Source organism: Eleutherodactylus coqui, unplaced genomic scaffold, assembly GCF_035609145.1.
Source record: "Eleutherodactylus coqui strain aEleCoq1 unplaced genomic scaffold, aEleCoq1.hap1 HAP1_SCAFFOLD_26, whole genome shotgun sequence".
In the NCBI taxonomy this organism is placed as follows: Eukaryota; Metazoa; Chordata; class Amphibia; order Anura; family Eleutherodactylidae; genus Eleutherodactylus; species Eleutherodactylus coqui.
The window spans coordinates 1,282,892-1,295,000 of NW_027101742.1; the positions used below are offsets into that span (position 1 = coordinate 1,282,892).

Below are 12,109 nucleotides of genomic sequence, written 5' to 3' on the forward strand. Positions count from 1 at the left end.
GTTATTCTGGGCCACTACAAGTGTCTTTAGCATGTCTGTGGTGAGGAATGGCCAAATTTTAGCGATATTCCTGAGGTGCAGGTGACATTATCGTGCCAGAGATTGGATATGGGAGGTAAAACAGAGGTCTGAATCCAGTGTATGGCTTCCGCATTTGCCTCAGTGACTCTGCACAAACAGAACCTTGGGCCGAATATCCCAAATCTGGTGTTTTTCCTAATTTTCTCCTTGTTTTATTTCAAATACTGTCTGTTGTGTATGCCTGTAAACCGTACCTCCATTGTAACATCTTTTTCTGTATATCTTTGTATATTTATAAATATTTAGCACTGCTAGTCTTTTTTAGAATAAATCCGCAAGTTATTAGTCAAGCCTTGTCCATTTTAAATGAACCATAACGCCGAACATTGTGTTCATAATTCCTAGTCCAGGTTCCAGCTTCCCTGTGATAAAAGCTGGTGGTGGCAGCAAGTGTATGTGGGTATTGTAGAGTGCTGGAGACGTTAGACCCACCAGGGGGTGATTTGAGGTTTCGTTCTGCATAAGTGTGAGATTTGCTTCTGTATAAGTACAGAAGCCTTGGAAAGCTGGGTACAAATCCACCTGTATTCTAATGACTCTGCGTTTCTAACCCCACTAGAGTGATCGATTGAGGCCCTGCAGTGACAAGCGGTCATAGCGGCAACAGTATCCAGAGTAGTCGATCCGTGACAAATGGGTGACAGAGGCGGGATTGGTCCGGTCGCCCCTCTCTCTCCCTGACAAATCAGTTTTTATTATATTTTTGGGGGGAGACTGAGTGAGTGGGACTTTTATGGATGCAGTGATAACAAATAATTTTTTTTTTTTAATTTAGATTTTTTAAAATTATAAATGTGGGAAACGTTTTTAAAACTATTATCTTATTTTTTATTTTTTTTTTATAATTAATCTTGCACAAACATGAACCTCGGTCTTTTGAATGGCGTCATACACATGAGCGATTTATTCCCGCATCACGGTGTGGGGAAAATATTGTGGCATTTCATATCTTTGGGCAACAATATCATTGTTTTCAATGGGGACGGGACAGCATTGTGAGTAAGATGGGATGTTTCCCATTGAAAACAATGGGAAACACTTGCGCATCCTCTGGCGCAGCTGAAAATCTCACTGGAGGATCACAACTGTACTGAAGTGATGGGAGCCGTTTTTGACACAAAAATGCCTCTCATCCGCGGGTCACATAGCATGTTCCCAAGCACAATAACGGACCGATATCGCGCTCGGCCTTGTGAAACTAGCCTAAGGCCATGTTCACACGGCCGAGAGAATTGAGATTTGTGCGTTGTGAGATGTCACAGGAATATGAACCCCATTTAGAGATGAGCGAACACCAAAATGTTCGGGTGTTCGTTATTCGGAACGAACTTCCCGCGATGCTCGAGGGTTCGTTTCGAACAACGAACCCCATTGAAGTCAATGGGCGACCAGAACATTTTTGTATTTCGCCGATGCTCGCTAAAGTTTTCATGTGTGAAAATCTGGGCAATTCAAGAAAGTGATGGGAATGACACAGAAACGGATAGGGCAGGCGAGGGGCTACGTGTTGGGCTGCATCTCAAGTTCACAGGTCCCACTATTAAGCCACAATACCGGCAAGAGTGGGCCCCCCCCCCCTCCCAACAACTTTTACTTCTGAAAAGCCCTCATTAGCATGGCATACCTTTGCTAAGCACCACACTAGCTACAACAAAGCACAATCACTGCCTGCATGACACTCCACTGCCACTTCTCCTGGGTTACATGCTGCCCAACCGCCCCCCCTCCCCCCCACAGCGCACACCAAAGTGTCCCTGAGCAGCCTTCAGCTGCCCTCATGCCACGCCACACTCATGTCTATTTAGAAGTGCGTCTGCCATGAGGAGGAACCGCAGGCACACACTGCAGAGGGTTGGCATGGCTAGGCAGCGGCCCTCTTTAAAAGGGGCGGGGCGATAGCCCACAATGCTGTACAGAAGCAATGAGAAATAGAATCCTGTGCCACCGCCATCAGGAGCTGCACACGTGGGCATAGCAATGGGGAACCTATGTGCCACACACTATTCATTCTGTCAAGGTGTCTGCATGCCCCAGTCAGACTGGTAATATGTACCTTAACAGTAACCGCGTTGGTGGTAATGTGGTGGTGACTGAGGACCTAGTAGCACGGTTGTATTTTGTTGGTTTTCGGAATGCGGCCAGGATTAAGTGGGCCGTGGCGGGGGGATGGTGTGGGGGCTCTCGTTGTGTCGGTAAAGGTGAAATTCTTGGACTGCCACCAGACGAACCAATGTAAAGGCATTTGCCAAGAATGTTTTCCCTGTTGGAGGAGGAGGGGGATGTTTTTGAGGCACTACGTGTCCTCTCCACGTGTCCGTGTCCAGCTTCGACACCCAGTAGTTGTAGGGGGCAGAGGCGTCACCAAGGATGGTCGTGCGATCCGCTACGTACTCCCTCACCATCCTTTTACAGTGCTCCCGCCGACTCAGCCGTGACTGGGGAGCGGTGACACAGTCTTGGTGGGGAGCCATAAAGCTGGCCAGGCCCTTAAAGACTGTTGCACTGCCTGGGATGTACATGCTGCTCGATCTCCGCACCTCCCCTGCTACCTTGCCCTCGGTACTGCGCCTTCTGCCACTAGCGCTGTCGGCTGGGAATTTTACCATCAGCTTGTCCGCAAGGGTCCTGTGGTATAGCAACACTCTCGAACCCCTTTCCTCTTCGGGAATCAGAGTGGGCAGGTTCTCCTTATACCGTGGATCGAGCAGTGTGTACACCCAGTAATCCGTAGTGGCCAGAATGCGTGCAACGCGAGGGTCACGAGAAAGGCATCCTAACATGAAGTCAGCCATGTGTGCCAGGGTACCTGTACGCAACACATGGCTGTCGTCACTAGGAAGATCACTTTCAGGATCCTCCTCCTCGTCCTCCTCCTCAGGCCATACACGCTGAAAGGATGACAGGCAATCAGCCGGTGTACCGTCAGCAGCGGCCCAAGCTGTCTCTTCCCCCTCCTCCTCATCCTCCTCATGCTCCTCCTCCTCCTGTACGCGCTGAGAAATAGACAGGAGGGTGCCCTGACTATCCAGCGGCATACTGTCTTCCCCCGCCCCCGTTTCTGAGCGCAAAGCAGCTGCCTTTATGGTTTGCAGGGAATTTCTCAAGATGCATAGCAGAGGAATGGTGACGCTAATGATTGTAGCATCGCCGCTCACCACCTGGGTAGACTCCTCAAAATTACCAAGGACATGGCAGATGTCTGCCAACCAGGCCCACTCTTCTGAAAGGAATTGAGGAGGCTGACTCCCACTACGCCGCCCATGTTGGAGTTGGTATTCGACTATAGCTCTACGCTGTTCATAGAGCCTGGCCAACATGTGGAGCGTAGAGTTCCACCGTGTGGGCACGTCGCACAGCAGTCGGTGCACTGGCAGCTTAAAGTGATGTTGCAGGGTGCGCAGGGTGGCAGCGTCCGTGTGGGACTTGCGAAAATGTGCACAGAGCCGGCGCGCCTTTACGAGCAGGTCTGACAAGCGTGGGTAGCTTTTCAGAAAGCGCTGAACCACCAAATTAAAGACGTGGGCCAGGCATGGCACGTGCGTGAGGCTGCCGAGCTGCAGAGCCGCCACCAGGTTACGGCCGTTGTCACACACGACCATGCCCGGTTGGAGGCTCAGCGGCGCAAGCCAGCGGTCGGTCTGCTCTGTCAGACCCTGCAGCAGTTCGTGGGCCGTGTGCCTCTTATCGCCTAAGCTGAGTAGTTTCAGCATGGCCTGCTGACGCTTGCCCACCGCTGTGCTGCCACACCGCGCGACACCGACTGCTGGCGACATGCTGCTGCTAACACATCTTGATTGCGAGACAGAGGAGGAGGAGGAGGAGGAGGAGGAGGGTGCTTTAGTGGAGGAAGCATACACCTCCGCAGATACCACCACCGAGCTGGGGCCCGCAATTCTGGGGGTGGGTAGGACGTGAGCGGTCCCGGGCTCTAACTCTGTCCCAGCCTCCACTAAATTCACCCAATGTGCCGTCAGGGAGATGTAGTGGCCCTGCCCGCCTGTGCTTGTCCACGTGTCCGTAGTTAAGTGGACCGTGGCAGTAACCGTGTTGGTGAGGGCGCGTACAATGTTGCGGGAGACGTGGTCGTGCAGGGCTGGGACGGCACATCGGGAAAAGTAGTGGCGACTGGGAACTGAGTAGCGCGGGGCCGCCGCCTCCATGATACTTTTGAAGGACTCCGTTTCCACAACCCTATACGGCAGCATCTCAAGGCTGATGAATTTTGCTATGCGGACGGTTAACGTTTGAGCGTGCGGGTGCGTGGCGGCGTACTTGCGCTTGCGCTCCAACAGTTGCGCAAGCGACGGCTGGACAGTGCGCTGAACTACACTGCTGGATGGGGCCGAGGACAGCGGAGGTGAGGGTGTGGGTGCAGGCCAGGAGACGGTAGTGCCTGTGTCCTGAGAGGGGGGTTGCATCTCAGTGGCAGGTTGGGGCACAGGGGGAGAGGCAGGGGTGCAAACCGGAGGCGCTGAACGGCCTTCGTCCCACCTTGCGGGGTGCTTGGCCATCATATGTCTGCGCATGGTGGTGGTGGTGAGGCTGTTGGTGTTGGCTCCCCGGCTGAGCTTTGCGCGACAAAGGTTGCACACCACTGTTCGTCGGTCGTCAGGCGTCTCTGTGAAAAACTGCCAGACCTTAGAGCACCTCGGCCTCTGCAGGGTGGCATGGCGCGAGGGGGCCCTTTGGGAAACAGTTGGTGGATTATTCGGTCTGGCCCTGCCTCTACCCCTGGCCACCGCACTGCCTCTTGCAACCTGCCCTGCTGATGCCCTTGACTCCCCCTCTGAAGACCTGTCCTCCTGAGTAAGCGTTGCACACCAGGTGGGGTCAGTCACCTCATCGTCCTGCTGCTCTTCCTCCGAATCCTCTGTGTGCTGCTCCCTTGGACTTACTGCCCTTACTACTACCTCACTGCAAGACAACTGTGTCTGATCGTCATCGTCCTCCTCACCCACAGAAAGTTGTTGAGACAGTTGGCGGAAGTCCCCAGCCTCTTCCCCCGGACCCCGGGAACTTTCGAATGGTTGGGCATCAGTGACGATAAACTCCTCTGGTGGGAGAGGAACCGCTGCTGCCCAATCTAAGCAGGGGCCCGAGAACAGTTCCTGGGAGTGCTCCCGCTCCTGAGCAGGTGTTATTGTAGTGGAGTGAGGAGGCTGGGAGGAAGGAGGAGCAGCAGACAGAGGATTCGGATTGGCAGCAGTGGACGGCGCAGAACTGCGGGTAGACGATAGGTTGCTCGAAGCACTTTCTGCCATCCAGGACAGGACCTGCTCACACTGCTCATTTTCTAATAACCGTCTCCCGCGTGGACCCATTAATTGGGCGATGAATGTGGGGACGCCAGAAACGTGCCTCTCTCCTAATCGCGCAGCAGTCGGCTGCGACACACCTGGATCAGGAGCTTGGCCTGTGCCCACACCCTGACTTGGCCCTCCGCGTCCTCGGCCGCGTCCACGTCCTCTAGGCCTACCCCTACCCCTCAGCATGCTGTATTACCAGTGATTTGATTTCACAGGCAGGAAATAAATTGGCGCAAGACTGCAGGCCAAATATAATTTTTTACCTTTTTTGAAAACGAAAGGCCCCACTGCCTCTAGTGAATGAATAATCTAAGTTTAATAACTGTGCTGTTTTCCTGCTAATGTGTCACAGAACGTGAGGGTAGCAGAGTTATTAACTGTGGCAGAGCAGGTATTTTATTTCCCAATTAAGGAAAGCAAATGGCGAAGCCAGGAGTAAAACGTAGCTGGGTGCGTATGATTTTTAAAGGTGTCACACGCAGCCGACACGTGTCCACCGCCCTTAGGACGGACAGAGGCCGGACAAATAGAATTATTTTCCGTTTTTTGGCACCAAAAGGCAGCACTGCGTATATTCTATGAACATGAGAAGTTTAATAACTGTGCTGTGTCCCTGCTAATGTGTCACAGAACGTGAGGGTAGCAGAGTTATTAACTGTGGCAGAGCAGGTATTTTTTTTCCCAATTAAGGAAAGCAAATGGCGAAGCCAGGAGTAAAACGTAGCTGGGTGCGTATGATTTTTAAAGGTGTCACACGCAGCCGCCACGTGTCCACCGCCCTTAGGACGGACAGAGGCAGGACAAATAGAATTATTTTCACTTGTTTTACAAGCAAAAGGCCGCACTGCGTATATTCAATGAATAATAACTGTGTTGTCGCCCTGCCTATACAATTCTTTCCCTGCAGTATCAATGGAGGGTGCAATGCTCTGCAGAAGCGATTTTGAGAAGCAAAAAAAAATGCAGCACAGCTAACAGCAGCCTGGACAGTACTGCACACGGATAAATATGGCCCTAGAAAGGACCGTGGAGGTTCTTGAAGGCTACACTCACTCCTAACACTCTCCCTGCCTATGCAGCACTTCTGTCCCTAATGCCGGGTGCAACGGTCTGCAGAGGCGATTTTGAGAAAAAAAAAATTGCCACTGCTAACAGCAGCCAACACACAGCTATCAGTGGCCCTAATAAGGACCTTTGGGGGGTCTTGAAGCCTACACTAACTACCAATTCTTTCCCTACAGCAGCTCCGGTACAAACAGCACTGTCCCTCATCTAACTCACACCGCATCTGAGGCGAACCGCGGGAGGGGCCGACTTTTATACTCGGGTGACACCTGATCTTCCCAGCCACTCACAGCAGGGGGGGTGGTATAGGGCTTGAACGTCACAGGGGGAAGTTGTAATGCCTTCCCTGTCTTTCAATTGGCCAGAAAAGCGCGCTAACGTCTCAGGGAAGGAAGTGAAAATAACCAGAACACCGCATGGTGTTCGTTACGAATAACGAACATCCCGAACACCCTAATATTCGCACGAATATCAAGCTCGGAAGAACACGTTCGCTCATCTCTAACCCCATTCTTTTGACGGTACTGGTGTATCTTGTCTCCACCCTGCTCCGACGCAGTCGGTCAGCCGCTGTCAGTCTCCTCGCCAGCCAGCTTCGCATAATGGCTGCAATATGTGACAACAGCAAGGAGACTGACATCGCAGCAGCCAGGAAGGGGACAAGGGAGAGCAGCGGAGGGGTGAGTGACACGAGGCGGGAGGGGAGATGATGGGCACTAGAGATGAGCAAGCATACTCGCTAAGGCTAACTACTTGAGCGAGTAGTGCCTTAGCCGAGTATCTGCCCGCTCGTCTCTAAAGATTCGGCTGCCGGCGGGGGTGACAGGTAAGTTGTGGCGGTGAGCAGGGGGGAGCGGAGGGGGAGAGAGGGAGAGAGAGATCTCCCCTCTGTTCTGCCCCACCGCTCCCTGCCCCCCGCTGGCACCCGAATCTTTAGAGACGAGCGGGCAGATATTCGGCTAAGGCACTACTCGCTCGAGTAGTTAGCCTTAGCGAGTATACTCACTCATCTCTAATGGGCACCCATTTTCCTGCCCAGCCAATCAAGTTGTGGGCGTGCATTTTGCCTTCACCCATTCTTCGGGTGGAGACAAGATACACCAGTACCTCTTTTGAATGGGGTCATACACACAAGCGATTTTTTTTCCTGCATCCCATCTCCGGAAAATATCACTGCATGCCTTATCTTTGGGTGTTCCCTCGGTGCGCCTCACATTGTTTTCAATGGGGCCAGCACAGCATGACATGGCATACGAGGTGCACATGAGTGCGATGCGAGGTGTACCCACTGAAAACAATCAGAAACACTCCAGCGGAGGTTCACGACTTCCCTGAAATGATGCACGGTGACTTTAACATAAAAACGCCTCACGTTCGCTGGAACATCGCATGTTGGCGAAGCGCGATATCGGGCCGATCTTCACAACACAATACTGCACTCAGCCTTGTGAAATTAGCCTAATTCTCCACAATATCGCATGTACCCTACAAGGGCTCCGTATAAAATGAGAAATAGAGCGCGCTGCGATTTACTTCTGACGCGTTTTATACGGATGTCCCCTCGCAACTCCAACGCAGGAGTGAATGGAAGAATGAAAGTCCATAGACTTGCTTGGATTTAGTGTGTGTTGAGCTCGGTAAATACATGTGCGCAATACGTGCTGACAAGACGCCCGTGTGAAAGAGCCCTGGGAGTGATAATTACTCAGTGTAAAAGCGCCCAATTAGCAAATAATAATAATTTGTTCACTTATCGTTCATTTTATGCAAGCGTGAAAATCATCGTTGGCTCGTGCGCCAATTGTTCGGTTTATACAGCGCTCATCCCGTCGCTCTCATTCGCCGTACAGCGAGCGGAACCATCCTGGTAAAGAGAGACACTTTATCTCTGCGTATACGCCGGTGATCGGGGTCATCATTGGCTCATTTGCCGGGGCGAACAATTTATGGCGAAGTGTAATGTTTCCCGTGCGCTCGCCAGGATGCCATGAGAGGCAGGCTGCCATCCATCAGCGCCCAGAGGCTTCGCCTCGCTGCGTTCACTGTCACTTCGTTATTGATAGCGCATTGTAATCAGCAGCTGCGCCCCTTTGTGCGCTGCCAGACGAGTTTGAGGATTGTGGGTCTCATTGCCTCGTAAAGGGATAAAAGCCACCCAGCGACTGCAAGGCATGACCAGACTGGCATGACGATGCCTCCGGCAGCCTGCTGCCATGCTTGACTACTGTGTGTGGCTGCAGCCCTCCTCCCCTTGCCGTGGATCACAGGGAGGCGACACCAGATCCCACACAACCCTCCAGTGGATTACAGGATCTGGCGGGCGACACAGCTGCTGTGCCAGGGCATTGTCTGCAGGGCTGTGGTGCCCGCTGCTCAGGGGGGGGCAATTCATGAATGGAGGGATGGAGCTGCTGAAGGAAGGCTGGACATAAGACTGGCATCTGCTCTTGCACCGTGTGCCCTCTGTGCCCCCTGCCGTGCGCCCTCTGAGCCCCTGGACATTGGTGCTCCCCCACAGACAGCCCTGCACATGAGGGACAGGATGGTGTGATCGAACAGGCATTGAGCGGTGTGGCAGCTGGTGCGGTGCCCTCCTGGCATGGCCGTCTGCCGTCACCCGTATATATGATGTCCCCCCCCTCCATGTGGCAGTGAGCGCCGGGCACACCGTCAGCCGCAGCACGCGTTGCCAGGATTGGCGGGGTGTTTTGTCCCTGCCGGCTCTCCGTCGGGGAGATGGGAGAGGGCATGTCTAAGCGGCTGAAGCTGCAGCTTGGCGGGGAGGCGGAGATGGAGGAGCGCTCGTTCAGCAACCGGTACCCGGACTACCGGCCGCCTACGGAGGCGGAGGAGCCGGCTGATGAGGAAGAGGAGGCCGCGGCGGCGGAGGAGCCCGGACTGCCGGAGCTACCGTGTGACAGAGACGGGAAGGTGAGGGAGTACTGTGTGTATACCGGCCACAACCGGGGGGCGCAGCGGGAGTGCTGTGTGTTATACCGGCCGCCTCCGGGTGGAGCAGCGCTAGTACTGTGAGTGTACATAGTGCATATACACCGGCCACCACCGAGGGGCGCAGCAGGAGTACTGCGTGTTATACCGGCCGCCTCCGGGTGGAGCAGCATCAGTACTGTGTATGTAGTGTGTATATATACTGGCCACCACTGGGGGGCGCAGCAGGAGTACTGTGTGTATGTAGTGTGTATATATACTGGCCACCACTGGGGGGCGCAGCAGGAGTACTGTGTGTATGTAGTGTGTGTGTGTGTGTATACTGGCCACCACTGGGGGGCGCAGCAGGAGTACTGTGTGTATGTAGTGTATAAATACCAGCCACCACCGGGGGAGCAGCGCTAGCACTGTGTGTATATACTGGCCACCACCGGGGGGCGCCGCAGGAGTACTGTTTGTATGTAGCGTGTATATACTGGCCACCACCGGGGGGCGCAGCAGGAGTACTGTTTGTATGTAGTGTATAAATACCAGCCACCATCGGGGGAGCAGCGCTAGCACTGTGTGTGTATATACTGGCCACCACTGGGGGGGCGCAGCAGGAGTACTGTGTGTATGTAGCGTGTATATACTGGCCACCACCGGGGGGCGCAGCAGGAGTACTGTTTGTATGTAGCGTGTATATACTGGCCACCACCGGGGGGCGCAGCAGGAGTACTGTTTGTATGTAGTGTGTGTATATACTGGCCACCACCGGGGGGCGCAGCAGGAGTACTGTGTGTATATACTGGCCACCATTGGGGGGCGCAGCAGGAGTACTGTGTGTATGTAGTGTGTGTGTATATACTGGCCACCACTGGGGGGCGCAGCAGGAGTAGTGTGTGTATATACTGGCCACCACCGGGGGGCGCAGCAGGAGTACTGTGTGTATGTAGTGTGTGTGTGTATATACTGGCCACCACCGGGGGGCGCAGCAGGAGTACTGTGTGTATGTAGTGTGTGTGTATATACTGGCCACCACTGGGGGGCGCAGCAGGAGTAGTGTGTGTATATACTGGCCACCACCGGGGGGCGCAGCAGGAGTACTGTGTGTGTGTGTGTGTGTGTGTGTGTGTGTGTGTGTGTGTGTGTGTGTGTGTATATATATATACTGGCCTAAAGGACATTGCCCTCTCCTGGTTCTCCTCCTACCTATCTGACCGCTCTTTCAGTGTCTCCTTTGCTGGCTCTACCTCCCCTCCTCTTCCCCTTGCTGTTGGGGTCCCCCAGGGCTCGGTCCTCGTTCCCCTTCTCTTCTCTATCTACATAGCCCCTATTGGACAAACCATCAGGAGTTTTGGCCTCCAATACCACCTGTATGCTGACGACACCCAGCTATACACCTCTTCCCGTGACATCTCTGCACCCTTCCTCCAAAACATCACCGACTGTCTGTCTGCTGTCTCTAACACTATGTCCTCTCTCTACCTAAAACTAAACCTTTCTAAAACTGACCTGCTGGTATTTCCACCCTCCACTAACCGACCTCATCCTGACATCTCCATCTCGGTGTGTGGCACCACCATAACTCCTAGACAGCATGCCCGCTGCCTTGGGGTCATATTTGACTCTGAGCTCTCTTTTACCCCCTACATCCAATCTCTGGCCCGAACACGTCAGCTGCACCTCAAGAACATCGCAAGAATCCGCTCTTTTCTCACGGTGGACACGCTAAAAATACTTACTGTTGCCCTCATCCACTCCCAGCTCGATTATTGCAACTCGTTGCTGATCGGCCTCCCCTGCACCAGACTCTACCCTCTCCAATCCATCCTGAATGCGGCAGCCAGGCTCATCTTCCTGTCCAGCCGCTACTCGGACGCCTCTGCCCTGTGCCGGTCACTGCACTGGCTGCCCGTTAAATACAGAATTCAATTCAAACTCGTTACCTTCATCCACAAAGCCCTCCACAGTGCAGCGCCACCCTATATCGCCTCCCTCATCTCAATCCATCAACCAGCCCGGGCTCTCCGCTCTGCTAACGAAACCAGACTGAGTGCCCCTTTAATTCAAACTTCTCATTCCCGCCTCCAAGACTTCTCCAGAGCAGCACCGGTCCTCTGGAATGCACTACCAAAGGCTACCCGAGCAATCCAGGACTCGCAGAGCTTCAGGCGTGCTCTAAAAACGCACCTCTTCAGGGAGGCATACCACATTCCCTAAATAAAGCCCTCTGTACTCCGCCTGATAACATGCTCCCTGACCTACTGACTGCAATCCCTGCTAGCCATCATAAACCGCTCCTGCAGTCACACCGTTTCTGCCGTCACACGGCTAAATGTCTGACCATTGTCTATGTGTATAACATCGCTCACTCTCCACCTTGCCATACTGTGCACATCTCCAGCCCTTTACCTTCACCCCATTACTTGTAGTATGTAAGCTCGTTGGAGCAGGACCCGCACCCCTATTGTTTCCATCAGCTGATTACTATGTAACCGTGGTTCTGTAATGTTTGTATTTTGTCTTTCTGTATCCCCCCTGTCTATGTAAGCGCTGCGGAATATGTTGGCGCTATACAAATAAAGATTATTATTATTATTATTATACTGGCCACCACCGGGGGGCGCAGCAGGAGTACTGTGTGTATGTAGTGTGTGTATATACTGGCCACCACCGGGGGGCGCAGCAGGAGTACTGTGTGTATGTAGTGTGTGTGTGTATATACT

General features: G+C 53.3%; 1 protein-coding gene across 1 annotated transcript in view; it reads left to right on the forward strand.

The window, feature by feature from the left end:
* The first annotated feature begins 8,574 nt into the window (after nt 1-8,574).
* LOC136590994 (lanC-like protein 2) overlaps nt 8,575-12,109 on the forward strand; it is a 54,431-nt gene continuing 50,896 nt past the window's right edge. The window contains exon 1 of the mRNA XM_066588460.1: nt 8,575-9,383. Coding sequence (XP_066444557.1) covers nt 9,189-9,383 — 195 coding nt within the window. The 5' untranslated portion in view covers nt 8,575-9,188. The remainder of the gene's footprint in view (nt 9,384-12,109) is intronic.